This window comes from Thamnophis elegans, chromosome Z (genome assembly GCF_009769535.1).
Source record: "Thamnophis elegans isolate rThaEle1 chromosome Z, rThaEle1.pri, whole genome shotgun sequence".
Lineage (NCBI taxonomy): Eukaryota > Metazoa > Chordata > Lepidosauria > Squamata > Colubridae > Thamnophis > Thamnophis elegans.
Genome location: NC_045558.1, coordinates 40,270,576 through 40,289,413, shown reverse-complemented (window position 1 = coordinate 40,289,413; position 18,838 = coordinate 40,270,576). Strand labels below are relative to the sequence as shown.

The window sequence follows — 18,838 nt, the reverse complement described above, 5'->3', positions numbered from 1 at the left end:
TTCTTTAATTTCAGAATGTAATTTGAATTGTGATTGTGGTAATATGCATTCAAGTTTCTACACAAACTTCAGTCTACCTCAGTTTAACAATGTGGCAACAAATGGTGCATAAAGACTGCTGTGTGTGTGCATGCCTCCCTGGGTGCACGAGCCATGCTATTACCTCGGACCCTTTTGTTTGTAATGTTTCTGTTCATGAGAAGATTGGGACTGCTATGCTGCACTGTTTGGAGGGGCACAATTAGCAAAAACAGTTTGTTTCACCATTTTGTTGATCTACCTCTTAGATTGATAAGAAAATAGAGGCATTTCTACATAGAATAGATCATTTGCCCAAAGATTATGGTTATACAGATTAGATAATTTTTTTGGGGGGGTGGGGAAGTTTCTCTTATTTTACTGCATTTTTCTTTACTAATTGGCTTAAAAATACAAGTATATGTAGTAGTTTAGCAGAAAAAAAGAAAAACAAGTTTCTTGGGGGCTTGGAAGGGGGAACAATACTTTACCTAAACTTTAGGATATTTTTTTTCTTATAATGAACTTTTACAATTACTGAAGTAAGAAGATGGACATAATGATTTTTTAAAATCTGAGTTCAATATTATTAATTTTGGCAAAGATTGATGATTGTTTTCCTTAATAGCTTTATTTTACAAAATAAGTGCTACTTTACATCTGCTGACATAAATATTGTCATTTTTCTTTAAATTTGTAGACTTTAGTGTGATAAAATCATGTCTTTTAGTTTCAGTTGAGATATGACAATATGAAGTATTTCATATAGCTAGGAAGTGAAATTTTAAATGATTTCAGTGTTCAATAAAGTATTGATCATTTCTTCTCTGTAATGTGCCCCCTATGCAGCTTCACTTGCCAGATGCCTCTGAATGGAATAAAGAGTTTAACTCCTACTATCAGATAAATGTGTCTTTGTTTTATTTGGTAAGAGAAAGAGGTTAAAGAAACTGAAAGAATGGAGGAGATCTTAAAAGCTTATGTCCATTTTTTAAAAATGTATTGATTGATTCATGGGGCTGAAATGGAAATCCTTGCCAGAACAGAATAATTAACATGGCAGTTCACACTGGTGAACAGCTGAGTTTCGACCATCATTTGTCAGCTGTGACCAGGGGGGCATTTGCTCAGGTTCGCCTGATGCGCCAGTTGCGGCCCTACCTGAACCGGGAGGCTCTCACAACAGTCACTCGAGCCCTTGTGACCTCTAGGCTGGAATACTGCAACGTGCTCTACATGGGGCTGCCCTTGAAGAGCACCCGGAGACTTCAGCTAGTCCAGAATGCGGCCGCGCGAGTGATTGTGGGCGCACCACGGTTCGCCCACATAACACCGATCCTCCGTGAGCTGCGCTGGCTACCTGTTGATCTCCGGGTGCACTTCAAGGTCCTACTTACCACTCACAAAGCGCTCCATGGTAGTGGATCTGGCTATTTGAGAGACCGCCTTCTGCCAATTACCTCCCTGCGTCCCATCAGATCGCACAGGGTAGGCCTCCTCCGAATCCCATCCGCCAGTCAGTGCCGACTGGCGACTACTCGGAGGAGAGCCTTCTCAGTTGCAGCTCCGACGCTATGGAACAATCTCCCCGTGGAGATTCGCACCCTCACCACCGCCCAGGCCTTCCGCACAGCCCTTAAGATCTGGCTGTCCCGTCAGGCCTGGGGATGAAAAATCTTAGTTTGTCCCCTCCCGAATGATGAATGAATGTTGTGCTCTATTTTTAATATCATGTATTGTCTTATGTCTTTTGTCTTTGTACCCCCTTTCCCGTGTTTTGTAAGCCGCCCTGAGTCCCCTCAGGGAAAAGGGCGGCCTATAAATTATAATAAACATAAACAAACACTGGTAGTTCAGATATATTGCATATTTAGTCTTATTTATAAGTTGCCCAGAGAAGAAGCTGTACTAACACTATGATTCTAAATACACACAACTGCACGATTCTGAAGTTTGCTTCATCAAGAATAGAATGAACTGAAACTGATAATGTCACAAGTGAACTCAAATGACTCAATATTCATATTGTAAAATTGTGGTATCAATTTGCCTTCATGCCCAAAGACTTAATTTGGAAAATTTTAATACTGATATGAGTTCTCTTACACTTTCCTATCATTAGAGGAGACTGGCAGGCTGCTTTGTGTGCACCTGTGAGCATAACTCTTATCAAACATGTAAATAGTATTGAAGTTTTGTTGAGTAAACCTTGTGGGTTTAATAGCTTGCAGTGATAATAAAACAGAATTTGAGCAATTTGTTCGATCTGCTTAAGTCAGGGTGTCAAATTTGATTTCATTGAGGACCGCATTAGGGTTGTGTTTGACCTCAAGGTGGTCGTGGCCAGCTCGATGTCACTTGTGTTGAGGATGCTTGTGGTGGCCTGAGCACTCTGCCAGCAAAAAACTGGCTACTGAGCTCTATTTTCAGCTGTAACTGCATTCTGCAATTCTCTGCGAGTGAAAAAGAAAGCCGTCCACGGCCCTCCTGAGGTCTCTTTTCTCTGACAGAGGCATCATGGCCGGTCCTTTGTTGCCAGGACAGCCTTGCTGGCTAGATCTAAGCACCCCCGGGCCTTGCGTTTGACCCCCCTGGCTTAAGCAGTTGGTTGTAAAATTAACTGAGGTGGTTCTTTTTTCTTTCTAGAATGAAAAGAGAAAAGATTCTAACAATTTTTAATTCAGTCGAGTATTGTCAAAATAGGGTTTTATTTCTCTTCAATTCTTCTTTTTTCCATCACACAAATTTTGAGACTTTAATAAACCTGTTTTGTATATCCAGTAAAGCATCCTTTTCCCCAAATTATTCTCTTGGTCTGTCATTTGTAGTTCCATATTTTATATTTCCTTTTTCAGATAAAATTTGTTACATTTCTTTCATTCCTACATTGCCATAGTTTAGGCATAGTTTATCCATAGAAGCAGACATCACTACTGACAGTTTATATTGTAATTACTAAATTCTGATTCTGATCATTTTTCAAAAATACTTAATAATTTGACTATTTTGTAAGTTACAGCATTGATTAACATTAAGTCTTTTTTCTTCTCCCTACCTGGCTAGAAGGTAGCTTCATTTGATTTAGTATATTTGTCTGCTTTTATTTCAATCATAAACCAGCATAAAAGATACTTCTCCCCCCAAAAAACACAAATAAGTACAATATAGTATCAATGGGATAAATTATTGGCATAGAATTAAAAAATACTAGAGAAAAAATAAAAATATAGTAAAAATGTCATAAGTAGTTAAGATAACTGATTATAAATACATAAACATACTAATTATAATTTAAAAGGCTAATTTGTAAGGTCTCAATAGCTGTTTTAACTAGGATTTGATTGGGATTATTTCAACTATAATCCAACCAACTAGAAACAATATAAAACAGACATTTCTTATTTAACGACTGCCTTATTTAGTGACCATTCACAGTTGTGATCAGTTATGATAAGCAGGTCCGTGAAACAAAGGAATGAAAAAGTAAGATTATAAGCACACTTGCAGTTTCAATTAGCAACGTTTTGCTGAGTTGCCAGTCCGAATTGTTGCTAAAGGACTACTTTTTTTAGAAAGAAAGAAAAAAAAATGAGAGATACCGAGTCTGGTAACTTCGGGTTCAAGAGTCATTTGCATACAATCATAGCTTGGATTCTGAACTGGGGAACATTGTCTGAAACCCTCATGCTTTGGTCTCCTAGCAGCAGATAGAATAATCAGTCTCTGTCTCATGAGTATTGTTTTATGAAGGGGAAAATACATCTACCTTGGAGGGCTCTTTAAAATGGTAGCATAACCACAAGTCCCAAAGCTTCAATTTTCCCCCATTCACAAGGACAGAATTGCTTAGGTATCGCAACAGTCTTCCCTCCAAAATGGTGGGAGGGCATTACAATAGGTGAATGTAAGAGCTCTTCTAATGTTTTTTAGGAGTGATACTAATGGGTAAATGCACTATTTTTTTCTGCATTGAGTGAAATAATAAATGGTAGCATGTGGATGAGATTGCTTTCCAGGCAATAATTGCCCCCCACCCACCCCCTGCGGAAAGTACTTTGGCTTGAACAAATCTCCTTGGAAATCCATACATGAGGGAAACCGCACAATTCTTTATGACAACATTAAACTCTTTCTACAAGGAAGTCTGAAATTTGTCTTGAAGAGTTAATTAAAAAAGGGGGGGGGAGGCAGCCAGATACATTTGATTAAAGATTAACTTGATCCAGGAGCTAAAGAGCTACTTTGTATAGATTTAAATTGGGGTTATTCCTGCTTCAGCCTAAAAGATTGGGTTAGAAACAAAATAAAAACCAAAAACAAGTTCCTTAAGAAGCTTGACTGAAAAACTTCGAATGGTTTTAAATTGTATGCACACATTTGAAAATCACAAAATGGTTGTGTTATTATTTTGAAATCAGAACACTTTTAGTCAGGGTATATAATTACTTTCTATGCAAACACAACACCAGCCCAAACAAAACTGGATGGTAAATATATCTCTGACTTCTTGGTGATTCAATTTGGGGCCTCCATAAGCCAGTGGCAAGAAAAACAATTCCTAAATATCAAGGGCTTGAATTTGTTCGACATTATCCCTAAAGGTACTCTTCATTCCATCCGTCCAAGATTGTTGGGGGCAATATGCTGACTTTATAAACCGCTTAAGGACAGTGAAGCAGTATAGAAGTCCTATTGCTATCTTATTTGTTGTGATGGTGCTGAACCAGGGAGACTTACAATACGCCCACTTATGTTACATAATGTAGAAGTAACCCAATAGTCTACCAGTTAGGTTTGGATGGAGATTTTCTAATTAAAATCCTGTTGCCATGGCATTGATGCAAAAATTAAAATGAAAGGAGGTGGAATACAACTTTGCTTTACACCTTGCAAATAATTATTCTATTGCATGAACGCAGCCTATGAATTAATGCAGAGGATTTTCTGCTGCTTATTATATGAACGTTGCCAACAGCCACAAAAGATTAAGCTTTTTTAGTGTGGGTTGATTGGACAGTTGCATGCAAGTGAAAGGTCCGAAACATTCACTCCAGGGAAAGGTCTAAAAATAATTTCCTATCAGATTAGGTTTCAGATAATTGAATTATAATTTCATATAATTCAAAATTTAGGGTCAATTTAAATGCTTCTTTATATTACAGAACAACAGTTGGAAGGGACTTGGAAGTCATTTAGTCTAACCCCCTACCCAGGCTGGAAAAATTACACCATTTCAGACAAATGGTTCTCCAATTTCTTAAAAACTTCCAGGATTGGAGCATGCACTTCTGAGGCAAGTTGTTCCACTGATTATTTGTTCTGTCAGGAAATTTTACCTTAGTTCTAGGTTGCCTCTCCTTGATTAGTTTCCATCTATTGCTTCTTGTCCTGCCTTCAGGTGCTTTGGAGAATAGCTTGACTCCCCTCTTCTTTGTGGCAGGCCCTTAGATATTAGAAAGCTGCTATCATGTCACCCCTAGTCCTTCTTTTCATTAAACTAGATATAGCCATTTGTTGTAACCATTCTTCATGTTTTAGCCTCCAATATTCTAATCATCCTTGTTGCTTTTTTCTGTACTCTTTCCAGAGACACATATTTTTTATAGTATGGGGAGCAAAACTGGATGAAGTATTCCAAGTGTGTTCTTACCTAGGTATTATAAAGTGGAATTAAGACTTCACATGATTTTGATTCTATCCGTTAATGCAGCCTAGCACTGCATTGGCTTTTTTGGCAGCTGCAGCACACTGCTGCCTTATTTGTAAGTGACTGTTCACTAGAACTCCAAAATCCCTCTCATAGTTACTACTATTGAGCCAGGTACCACCTATACTACACCTGTGCCTTTGGTTTTTCTTGCATAAATTAAGAACATAAACATTTTCTGATAGCTCTTCAAAGAATTCTGCTGAAGTCCTATTTGATATTTGAATAGGAAAAAGAGGAAGGTGATTTTAACTCTTCTAAGTGCAATTTTCAACTTGATGGAATGGTATCCTATGGTCAACTGGGTTTAGGAAAAATAGAGATAATTTAGAAATCAACATCAATTTGCGTAAAATCTAGGTGATATTAATGCTATGGCAGCAGTTTACCCCCTACTCTCACTTCATCTTGCACCAAACTTTGCAAATGTTTTCTAGATGCTCTGAATACACTTACTTATATTGGAACTTACCAGATTTTATGGTGGTAACTAACAACGGACATTAGAAAGAATACACCAAAATAAAGTTGAGATTAATTTTAAAAATATTTCAAAACATCTTTATTTAACATAAATAGCAAACCAATCAATGTCAAAACAAGCCCCTATTCAAAAGACCTAAATGTCAATAGGAATTATTTCAAATAACTATTATCCACATGTTTAAAGCTTTTGCCTTTGCAACAAGAGCCAGTGTCTTTTCCACAGGGCATTACTGACTTCCCATTGACAAGTTCTACACAGGTAGTCTTCTATTTAATGACCACAACTGAGCCTGAAACTTCTGTTGCTAAGCAAAACATTAAGCAAATTGCCCCCATTTTATGATCTTTTTTGTCACAGCTGTTAAATGAATCCATTCAAATTAGTAACATAGTTGATAAATGAATCTGATTCCCAACTTTTGCTTGTCAGAAGACTGCAAAAGATGATCACATGGTCCTGGGACAGTGCAACCAGCAAACAGGAACCAATTGCCACACATTCAAATTGTGTTCATGTCACCCTGGGGATGCTGCAACAGTTATTCTAATCACTTTTTAAAGTGCCATTGTAACTTTGAATGGTCACAAAATAAATGGTGGTAAGTCGAGGACTACCTGTACTTATCAATACTACCTAAAGCTGATACTTGGTAGTTGCAGGTTGATGTGCTCCATTTCGCCTTTTTCTTCCCAAGAATTGGCTCAGTAACTCAGTTGACCAAAGTTCTTTCTGATCCTTAGATGTGAGGTTAAATCACTCCTGTTTAGAATCTAGCCCAAACATAAAGTCATCAGGTAAAGATTCTGGAATCATCTGTGTCAACTGATCATCATGAGAGCGGAGCGTCCACAGCTTTTCCAATTCGTAGATTTCTCGTGTCTCTGGCAACATGAAATGGACTACAATGTTGCCTGCAAGATGATGGAACAGCACAACTTTAATAAGATTAATAAGACTTTAATAAGATTTGTATGCCGCCCACTCCCTTGGGACAGTAAGTAAAGAATGAGATTAGTAAAGTCTTCTGACTCACCTCGGGTTAAATGCCTTCCATAATGTGGCATTCCATGTAAGAAGGAATAGCAAGCACCAGAGTTTCTATGTATTGGTTATATTAAATTACTGTATTTTTCAGAGCATAAGACACCTTTTTACTCCAAAAAAGAGGGTGAAAATCTGGGTGCATCTTATACTCCGAATGTAGCCCCCTGTATCATCTGAAAACGGGGCAGGCGAAGCGGGCGCTGCAGAGATCGTGATGGCTGGAAAGGAGAGAGGTTTCGCTTTTGGAACTTCTGCTCGGCTGGGCTCCTAGGAGGGCTTAGGCGGTGGCAAGCAGCTACTCACATTGCTGAGGAGTGAAGTCATTGTGGCCATTGTCTCCCCTGAGCTCCCCACTAAATCTCTGAGGCACCTTTTGCTTGCAGGAGGAGGAGGGCAAAGGTGGAGTATACCAAAGCCTCTGAGTAACTGGAAAAGAAAGCCACGCTTGGAACCTGCCGAAAACTGCCACCCGGAAAGCACCCTAACTGCTTTAAGTTGCCCTCCTCCTCCTGCAGACAAAAGGTGCCTCAAAAATGCTAGATTTCTCAGAATGCTAGATTGGGAAGTTAAAAACCTGAAATGGGGTACAATCAAGCTTGATTCAAAGGCTTTGACTTTTTTTTGTTTTTTGTTACGCACAGTATATAAGTGATTGTATAAAATGAAAATGAAAATGAAATAAATAAAAAAATGTTTTAAACAAAATGCTGCTACCACGATCTCTGCAGCATCCGCTTTACATACCCCTTCTCGGGCGGTTCCAGGCGGCAGAGATCGCGGTAATAGCATTTCCGGGTGGCAGCACACCGATCTCAGCCAAAACCTTTGAATCAAGCTTGTGTCCCATTCTAGGTTTTTAACTTCCCAATATAGCGTTCTCCATCCCCCACCCCAAATCTCTCTGGATCTGCTTATTGCTATTGCGCCCAGCTACCGTATCTCTTTGCTGCATGACACATCGGGGTGAATTGGGGGCAGCGGGGTGGATGAAGGGAAGAGAAACAATCTCAACACAAAGGATTTTCTCAAGATTTTCTCTTCACTTTCTCTCCAGGAAAAGCTATTGGCATCATTGGGATCTTGGCTAGAAGAAGAAGTGCAGGATGGAAAGGAAACTTCGGAATGCAGGAGTGCCAGGTCAGGAGTTTTCCTGCAGTCTGGGACCTGTTTTTGCCCTGAGACTAAGGAAGCGGGGTTGCCAAGAGGGCTGTGAACAAGCCTGGTTGTTCAAGGAGGCAGCCTTGCCAGATTGTTTCCTTTGTGCTTCCCTTTTGCTATTCAGGTGCCATTTCAGCAGCCCCCATATATCTTTCCTTCCTCTGAAGAGAAGAAGCAGCTCCTTGGGCCAAGAGGCTCCGTGTCGCGGGTCAGAGGGAACAAAATAAAGTGCAGAGAGATATGTTTAGTCCTGCCCTGCCATGGGAGGGGTAGAGAAAAGTAGGTTTGAGATTGATAAAAGCCTTACTCTTTAGGAAGATCGAGCCACCATGTGTCATGTTTTTGCCCCCCCCCCCCAAATAAAACACAGTGCAGAGCGCTCCTGGGGGCCGGGGAGGGCAAAACCTTTTTAAAAAAAATTTACCCCTTCAAAATCTTGGTGCGTCTTATTGAAAAATAAGGTAGGTTTCAAGATCTTAAAAAGTCAGACCGTATTAAAACAAATAGCCTTTGATTTACAACCACAATTGGGACTGGGATTTCCTATCACTAAGCAATGCACTTGTTAGGTAAAGCATCACATAATTTAGCAATTAAAGTTCTTGCAGTACCAATTGCAGTTGTTAGGTCAGGACAAGACCACCTTTGGAGGAGAACCTCATGCTGCTTCTGCCCTGCCATGCTCCACCCACCTAGTTCTCCCCATCTGTCGTTTTGAATTGTTCCCCCTTGAACTGTGCCAGCAATCACTCAGAATCCAATCTTCCCTCCTTAGGGAAGACTATGGAGAGAATGGTCATGTGGCCACTGAAGAGAACCTTGGATGAAGCAGATTATCTAGCATCTTTTCAGTTATGATTCAGGTAAGGGTTTGGAGCTGAGATGGCATTGATAACATTCATGGATGATCTAAGTTTGGAGAGTGATGGTGGTAGTGTATCCATCTTGGCTCTTCTTGACCTCACAGTGACATATATCAGCGTATCATCACTGGGCTGGCTACAGGAGTTGGGGGTGAGTGGCACTGCATTGTGCTGGTTTTCCTGTACGCTGCTTGGAGAGTCCAAGCATGGGTTAAATTATATCTAACTGCCCTGGACTGAATTGAAAGATCTTTAGCCACGCATCCTCTTCCAGCTTCTCAGATTTTTCAATTTAGTTCTAGCTCAATGGACACGTTTTCAGTGGTTCCAGAATATCAACAGAAATTTAATCTTAACGTGGACTTTCCAACCAAATTTTTTTTCCATCCTGCAAGAAAATAAGGTCTGTTTTAAAGTTCCTTTTGTTTCCCTGGCTTCTGCTTGTTGCCAGCGCTTGTTCCAGGCTTCTCTGGGCATGTGCGGCTTATCCGACATGCTGGCCGCCGCAAGCCGACTTGGGAGCCGCCGCATTCGCCCTTTATATTGGCACAGCGGTCAGTGGCAAGGGGGCCCAGCCACTTGCGCTAGATTGTGGTGTTTGGCGCAATGGTCAGTGGTGTGAAGATCCAGCTGTTCACGCCATTGCCATTCATTAGTAACTGAAGCGTTGGGCGCAACGGTCAGTGGTGCAAGAATCCAGCCGTTCACACCATCGCTCTTATTGATTTGAATTTGGCATCGCTTTTCTCCAACAGTAGTCATCGCGGTGGCCATTTTGAGTGAGGGAAAAACTTCCAGTGGCCATTTTGTTTGCAATTTTGCTGCATTTTTCCCTGCACTTCGGAATGAGCTTTGGAGAGTGGTGGCAGCGTGACTTCTCTGTCCGACAATCCAGTGGCCAGTTCCTCCTTCCACCACTGTGACAATTGCTCAACAACAACGAGGTGTTGATCCTTACCTTAGGCTTACATCTACAGGCACTGGGAGGCTTGGATCTCATGCCAGAGATTTTCTCGTGGAGGCGCCCTTAATACTCATCTCAGCCAGCAAGCTTTCCGCTTCTGAACCAGCAGCTGCAGGTACCACAACTGTGTTCTAGGTGGTGAGTGGTGTCCAGACTACAACTGTTCACAACACAATGGCACACAACTCCCATCAGGAGACAACTCAGCCACGGTCCTCTAGCAGCAGGAGCATTACCAGGCAGGCTAGCAAAGCAGCCTCAGAGGCCCTCAGCATAGAGAGCCAGGCGGGGGGGGGAGGGGGGGAAGAAAAGATCAAAGTTCCAAGATCAAGTTGCCCCCAGAAGCCAGAGCACCAGAGAAACAACCTGAACAAGCCCAGCAACAACCGGTGGCTAGTTCTCCAATTCCTGCAGTGGAATTACCAGAGGCCACAGCTCCTACTAATCAGGACCCACCACGGTCGGATAGTGAGGACGAGGGCCAGAAATTTTCATCAAATGACTACTCTGAGTCAGCTAACTCCACTAGACCATCCATGGGAGATAATGCTGATGTTTTATTGCTCCTTAGAAGCAGAGGATTCCCTTCAGTTTTATCACTGGCTCCACATCCTCTGCCCTGCTGGACCGCTAAGCGTAGGCGGCTTGTAGACGCCCAAGGGCCAGCCTTCCCAGAAATGCAGGATGTTATAGCCAAGGCCATATCCCAGGGCACTGCAGAGGGTCAAGCGACGTTGCAGGGCCAGGCCTTCCTCTAAGACCATTCTTTCAGAAGCTCCCCAGGGATCCACCTCTCCCCATTCCTCGCTGGACAGCGAGGATTCAGCTGTAGATGAGGAAATCCTTCCAGAGCAGGAGTTCTCTTGGGACAAGAGAGCGGCGATCGGAATCGCTTTTCATTTCCTTTCAACCTGCTACCATGGGGCGCAAAGTCACATCTTCCACCATCGGCCGATGGTTGCGTGCCTGCATCGCCCTTGCTCCAGTCTACCAGGTACCACGACGTATCACAGCCCACTCTACACAGCCCACAGCAGTCTGGCCGACCCAAGTGCCCATAGAAGAGATCTGCAAAGGCTACGTGGGCTTCACCATCCCAGTTTGTTTGAGCTTACAAATTGGACAAGTTTGCATCAGCGGAAGCAGCCTTTGGGAGACGAATCCTTCAATGCATTCATACTGCTGGAGATCATTGAATCAGGTTCTTCCCACCCTAGTGGCATTTAGCTTGGGTATGTCCCATGCTTGGACTCTCCAAGCAGCGTATAGGAAAATGACCATTGGCTTACCTGAAGGGTCCTTTTCTGTACGCTGCGAGGAGAGTCCAACCCTGCCCTAGGGTCTCTGTCACAGCTTCCATGTGTATACATATTACATTACTTGATTTAGATTTGTGACTTTATTACCAGACTTGACTTATACAATCTATGTTGACTTGAACTAAGAACAGGCTCAATGGAACCACATTTGAACAGTGTTACAGGTCCACACATTCATCAAAAAATCTGAGGAGCCGGAAGAGGAGGGGTGGCTAAAGATCTTTCAAATCAGTCCAGGGCAGTCAGACAGAATTTAACCCATGCTTGGACTCTCCTTGCAGCGTACAGAAAAGGACCCTTCAGATAAGCCAATGGTCATTCTCCTTTCCCCAGGGTCAGTTTCAGTCAGAGTTGATAAGTAGGAGGAGATCAAGGCTACGGTCCCTATTTGTGGGGTGCTTTGGGACTCAGTTCTCTCTCCTCTCTTATTTAATATTTATATGAGGGCAGTGGGTAAGGTGGTTTGGGTGAGATACCATCAATATGCAGGCTTATATCTTATTCCATGCCCCTTGAATGATGCTGTACTGTGTCTAAAGGAGGTGTGGGTCTAAATGAGGAGAACCCTAGCAAAATCGAGTGGGGGTATTTGGATCTTCCGCAAACAAGGTTTTTCCATCTTTAGTTCTGGATGAGAATGGCCCTACCCCAGAGAGGGTTCCACCACAAAACCGCGGTCGACTAAAGCGCGCTCGACGAAACCGCGTACCTGACGTCATCACAGCGCGATGAAAAAAGCACGCTGTGAGTGGTAAAGCTAAAATTAACGCGTAAAACTAAACCTAACCCCCCAAAACCTAACCCTAAACCTAACCCTAAACCTAACCCTTAACCTAACGCTAAACCTAACGCTAACCCTTAACCTAAACCTAACCCTAACCCTTAACATAACCCTAAACCTAACCCTAACCCTTAACCTAACCCTAACCTTTACGTGAATCGGCTTGCTTTAAAAGCGCTTTTTAAAGCGCCCTTTTTTCTCCGCGGTCCTTGTTGTCGTGCTGCTGATGATGTCAGGTACGCGCTTTAATCGGGCGTGCTTTAGTGGACCGCAGTTTTGTCGTGCCACGCCCAGAGAGATCCCGTGAGCAATCTGAAGGTGGTCCTAGACTCACAGCTCATTGAAGAGCAGATAGCAGCTGTGACTAGGAAAGCCTAACATTCAGGTAGAGTTCCAGTTGCACCCATTCCTTGACCAGGAATTCATGATCTTCTAAGCTCCTCTTTAGATTACTGTAATAGGCTCTACATGGGGCTGCCCTTGAAGAACATTTAGAAACTTCAACTGGGCAAAATACAGTTGCACAGGTAATAAATAGTGTTGGCTATACAGCACATGTAACACCACTATTCTATGAGTTGCACTGGCTGCAAGTGTATTTCCGGATGCAATACAGGGAGCTGGTCGTCACCTTGAAATCCCTACATGGCTTGGGACTGGGTTACCTGAGGAGCTGTATTTTTCCAAGAGTTTTTACCCATTCAATTGATCCAACAGATTTGGCATTCTGCACACCCCATCAGCCAAAGAATGTCAACTGGTGGGAACCAGAAGAAGGGCTTTTTCTGCTGTAGCCCGTCTTCTAGAATATTTTGCACTCAGAGATTAGAATGGCACCAATTCTATTGGCTTTTGCAAAGCTTTGAAAACTTGGCTATGTACCTGGGCCTGTGGCTCAGAATGGATTAAGGACCTGTTGCTTGGCTTTACTGTTACCTGAGTAATCATCATTTTAAATACAAGCCAAGGTGGCGCAGTGGTTAAATGCAGCACTGCAGGCTACTGCTAGATCAGCAGGTCAGCGGTTCAAATCTCACCGGCTCAGGGTTGACTCAGCCTTCCATCCTTCCGAGGTGGGTAAAATGAGGACCCAGATTGTTGGGGGCAATATGCTGACTCTCTGTAAACCGCTTAGAGAGGCCTGAAAGGCCTATGAAGCGGTATATAAGTCTACTGCTATTGCTAAGTCTACTGCTATTGCAAACATTGTTAAACAATTACTTTAAAATAATTACTGTATTTTTCACTCCACAAGACGCACCTAGGTTTAGAGGAGGAAAATAAGCAAAAAATTTGGAGCAGCAGTGTAGTGAGGGGAGGAGGTGGAGCTTGAGAGGACTACAGATAGGTGTCTTCTCAGGTGCCAGCTCTCTATTTATTCCTGCACTGCGGAAAAGAGACAGAAGAGGAGGGGTTCAGCAATGTAAAAGGACCTTGCCGCCATGGCCCAGCTGTTATTCACCAAAGGACTGCAAAGGATGTTTGGGGGAAAAATGTGTCTTAAATATGAAAAATATGGTACATTCCTTTCATTATTTTATAACTGCATACATCTAGAATTGATTTGGGCAGCTATAGGAATGAATGAATGAATAAAATCACTTGTGCACTCTACTTTACCAATAATAAATTATTTACCAAAATCAATGCATAGCCAGTCATCAGTCTCTTTTCCTTCTATCACAACATGAGGATCAGAATCGTTCTTCAAATGCTTGTACTGGAAGACAAATAAAAATGTGTATTAATTTCCTATGAATATCTGTGCACACATTAAAAACTAATAGAATTCATTTAAACCACTGGGACTTCTGGTGAGCTTGTTACACAGCAGGCTGCAGGAACGCAGGCTGTATGTGATAACTTTATTTTATAAATATTGGATGTGAGATTTTCTTAATTGAAGCAAACAACATCAGTATCAGCTGTGGTTTGACCATGATAAGTTATGTTTACAGCAGAAGTGCTGTATGCTGATAAAGAATATAAAACAAAACTGGAACTCCAAATGTTTTATCTCATAAAACTAATTTTAGGTCTCCCAACTATAATACAGGCAGCCAGTTAATGAAGTTGAGAGTACTTACTGTGGGTAGATAGAAGAATGCTTGAGAACATAAAGAGTAGCAAGGCTATTACTATTATTATTATCCTTACAAGAAGTGGCTATGGTTGATTAGGATTGATCCAGAACTGGAATAGTAGATTACAAATAGGGGCCAAGATCACAGATTTTTTTTTCTTTCAAGACCTTCATCTGACTCTTTAGACAATGGCTTAAATACCCCAACTGAAGGCCCTATGACAGGGGTATCAAATGTATGGTCGGATCCGGCCGTCCTGGAAAATGTCGTGACCCGTCAAAACCACGTTCCACAAAAGCGCGGTCGACGAAAGCGCGTATGTGACGTCATCACAGCGCGACGAAAAATATCAAAAAATTGAAATAAAAATTAAATTACAGCAAGCCGATTCACATAAAGGTAAGGGTTAGGGTTAGGGTTAGGTTAAGGGTTAGGTTTAGAGCGTTAGCGTTACGTTTAGCGTTAGGTTAAGGGTTAGCGTTAGGTTTTTCATTAGGTTAAGGGTTAGGTTTAGGGTTAGGTTAAGGGTTAGGTTTGGGGGGGTTAGGATAAGGTTTTCGCTTTATTTTTACATTTTTCGATCTTTTTCGTCGCGCTGTGATGACGTCACATACGTGCTTTCGTCGACTGCGATTTTGTCGTCCGCGGTTTTGTGGTGGAACCGAAAATGTAAGAGGCCAACCCATGTCGCTTTGTCCCGGTCCATCCAATGCAAAAAGAAATCATGGAGCCAGCATGGTTTTGTCCTGGTCTACCCAATGTGAAGAGCAAACATCTGGCCAGTGTGGTTCGGCCCAGCCTACCCAGTGCAAAAAAGAAACATGCCAGCAATTTGGGGCGTCAAGCTGGCTACGTCCACAGTCAGCCATGTCTCCCTCCTCCCCCACCTAAGGTCAACCACAGTTCTGATGCAGCCCACAATGAAATTGAGTTTCACACCCCTGTCCTATGATAAAATCATCACGACTAGTCCTTTGGGCTTCACTGCATGCTTACAATAGCTGAAACTGGAGTAAACCAAGCCAGAAAATTTGCCCTTATAAATTAACAAATTCATGTACGGACAATAAATGACACTCCTTCAGAGTGGGACTGGTCAGTATTGGTAGGTAGTGAGACTGAGGATCTAAACGACTCTCCAACTTCAAGCTTAACAATTGAAAATTCTAATGAATCATTATTATTAGGTTTGCTAATATGTTGCTAAACCAACATTTAGCAAACAAAAACAGGATCTAAATAAACTAGCTACACTTGAGCTCAGGACATCACCACAATGAGATCCTTTTTAGCAGAATATAAAGACCTCCTACAAACATTTAAACTGTTCAATTTATCATACTTTTATATCTCTTATTAAGAAATAGACCCCATTAATTCAATAAATATTCTAATCCAGTGAGGATAATCCAACTTCTTTAACAAGTGTCACATCCTAGCAGGATGTGCTAAGATTTTTACTTTTTTAGAACTTTCAAGTCAGTACTGACTCCTAGCAACTGACTGGATAAATTCCTGCAGTTCCTTCATGACAAGATTTGGGAAATGATTTGCCATTAACCTCCTTCCCAGAGCTGAGAATGTGTTTCTAGCCTAAAGTAACAACTGCCTTTATGCCTAAAATGGAACTACAACTCATAGTCTTGCAGTTTCTAGCTGGTGGCGAAACCACTGCACTAAACTGACTCTAGAATTTTTACCTCCATATTTTAAACTATTGTCATTTAACTCCCTGAAAGGATGCACTTCAGTTGCAATGTATTATAAAAAGATTGACTGAATGCTGGCCATAATTTTCTAGCCCTAGATAAAGCTCCTAACCCAAATCAATGGGACTTCTTAATTATGAATACTCCAGGGCTCACTAATGACAATTTTTCTATTCAAAGTTTGGTTTAATCTGAATATAATAATATATTAGCAAAATATTCAAACTTGTCTCTGAATTAAATATTTTTAGCATGTGGAGTTCACCACAATTATCACTATATTTCTGCATTTCTTAAAACTTGCTGATCTTGGTATTAGTTAATTAGGTGAAATATGTTACCAATAAATATGAAATATATTTTAAAATTCAGCAAATAAGATTCACCACCACACAATAATATACACTAAAGTTACATTAGGAAGATATCTTAATTCAAGCATGTCCAACTTTTAGCTCACCTGGGCCACATTGACTGAAGAGGAATTAATTGTCTTAGGCCACACATAAGATATAAAATTAATCTATATAAATATCAAATTTCCTTTGGGAGGGTTCTTGTGGGGCTGCACTGCTAGCTGTCCAGGGCTGCATATGGCTCATGACTTGGTCACACCACTCTTAAATCATGAGGCAAAGTACAGGTTGGTTTATTCCACAAAAAGATCTTGCTACTGTAGGAATGCAGTAAAAAATCAGAAGTTTCTATAAATATGAAACTTATATTTGCTGGGGAAAAAATTCTGCATTATGCTTAATATTTATATACATTCACATAACAGGCTTTATTTCCCAAGCAATCAAAGCTAATTCTTCTTTAGTTGCAGCTTAGAAATACTATCTGCTTTGCTATAGTCAGCACTCATGTTGCAGTATCTACCCCTCTCCAACTCTTAATTGGCTATCCAATGGTAGCTTGTAAAACTTCTTCCATATCTGTAAAAGAAAAAAAAATGCCATACTGTTTTCAACAAGTATTGTGCCATCGCATGAAGATGTCTTGCAGAAGATCCACTGCAAATTATAAAATAGCTGCTGTATTTTATTTCTGGAGGCAAATTGATAACACAAATATCTTTGGCATTTTCTTGTTTCATAAGTGATACCATATCATCAAGGCTGAATACGGAAAAAACAGGATCTGAAAGAGACAATGCTTAAAGTGTAAATTATGCAGAAATAGCTTTAAAAAAGATCTTGAACTACGTAAAACAAATGAACAGGTAGAACAAATAGTTCTTGACACCTCCCCTTTCTCCAGTAGCTTTTGTTACACCTAGGATGAACATCCAATTTTCTAAAAACCGCAGTCTTAAGAAGGGGGGGGCATATAAAATCATAATTTGTTGTCATCCAGTAATGGCATGAGTTGAATCTATGTAAAGTAGATTCCTACATTTCTACCGCTCCTGTTTCCATTTAATGATTGGCAGCACCGTTATCTGTGTTGTTATTTAAGCCATTTTAAGCCACGTTATTTCCTACAGGTACACATAAGGTATTCTCTGGGCTGATCATCAGGACTTATAAGGGTCCTTCGGTTTAGCTAGAAGTCAGGAATTTAGTCTGCAACACCATCACCACCGTGCAAAATCGCCATCTCCACTGATTTACATCCACCCGAGCCGCGTGGAGAAAATAAATTGCCAAATCGTCAGCAATCTGCATCTATCGGAGGCTACTAAAGCCTTGCCACTAAACGGGACGCAAGGTCGACTTGGCTGCGATATTTCTCAGCTCCATCGATACCTGAACTGATGCTCGATTCCTGCCCATCTCTATCCACTTCTTGCAAGTTTTGAAGCTCCGCTCCGGCGCCTTCTTCTCTACCCCACACCTCAGATGTCTCTACAGTGCTAAACGTTCGTAATTCTACCCGGGACATCCGCGAGAGAAAGAAGGAAGGCCTTGAGGTTTCTCGGGTCACGGCATCAACCCGTCCTTGGCCACTTTTGAGGCTTCCAGTCGCACCAACCCTTCCCTGAGGCTTCAGAGTCTGCAACAGCCGCAGGAAGAGGCTGCCCCTCCACATGGTGCTTGGCGATTCCCCGGGAAAAATCCCGAGGAGGCAACAGAATGTTCGAACATGCAACGTTCCAAAAAGAAAGGGGGGGGGGTTCTACAACAGGAAACTCTCTCTCCTCACTGATTGGAGGGTGTAAATTCAACATATTTTAGGGATTGGCTGCCTTTCTCACGTGACAGGCAGGACAGCTAGCGCAGGCGCTGTTTGGTAAGCAACGCCAAGGATGTAAAGGGTTTAGGAGTATTTTATTAAATACAGAGGTACCTGGATTTCAGGACAATCTCTTTCCTGCCATCTTTTGGTCATCTTTGTATTTGCACCTATTACAACCTTCGTTCTACGAAGTGGTGAATTTGTTCCCGGGATCCAGCTTTTATTTTATCGGCTCTGATTATATTTGATTGGAGTGTCACTTGTTTCAGAGATGAAGGTGAAACTACAGTTTAAGATGGATGCTTGGATAAGTGCATCAGCTGCTTCCAAGTGCTAAACAACACTAAAAAATTTAAATTAATATTTTGGAATTCTGTAGGATAGGAGATGCCTTACATTTTCAAATAGTGATCTCTGTTAATCCATACAAATAAGGATTGCACATTGGCACTTGTAAAGCATTTATTTAGACACAGCTTTTTAATTTTTTTTTTTTTGAAGTTCACTCATTTTCAAGAGTTATGTT

The 18,838-nt window shown here is 41.4% G+C and overlaps 1 protein-coding gene across 1 annotated transcript; it reads right to left on the bottom strand.

Moving 5' to 3' along the window:
* Window positions 1-6,272: 6,272 nt before the first annotated feature.
* On the bottom strand, window positions 6,273-18,248 carry MALSU1 (mitochondrial assembly of ribosomal large subunit 1). The gene is made up of 4 exons (XM_032237064.1): window positions 17,883-18,248; window positions 17,096-17,274; window positions 13,980-14,061; window positions 6,273-7,123 (listed from the first exon to the last, which is right to left on the bottom strand). The coding sequence occupies exons 1-4, from the start codon at window positions 18,163-18,165 to the stop codon at window positions 6,966-6,968; spliced, it is 702 nt and encodes a 233-aa protein (XP_032092955.1). The 5' UTR covers window positions 18,166-18,248; the 3' UTR covers window positions 6,273-6,965.
* Between the last annotated feature and the right edge of the window lie 590 nt (window positions 18,249-18,838).

Excerpts from the sequence above, each read along its gene's own strand:
- MALSU1 (XM_032237064.1), bottom strand. The coding sequence starts at position 18,165 with ATGTGGAGGGGCAGCCTCTTCCTGCGGCTGTTGCAGACTCTGAAGCCT. Across the intron at positions 17,275-17,882 it reads GGAATCGAGCATCAGTTCAG|ATCCTGTTTTTTCCGTATTC; the intron begins GTATCGATGGAG and ends TGTCTCTTTCAG. Across the intron at positions 7,124-13,979 it reads CTGGCTATGCATTGATTTTG|GCAACATTGTAGTCCATTTC; the intron begins GTAAATAATTTA and ends ATCATCTTGCAG.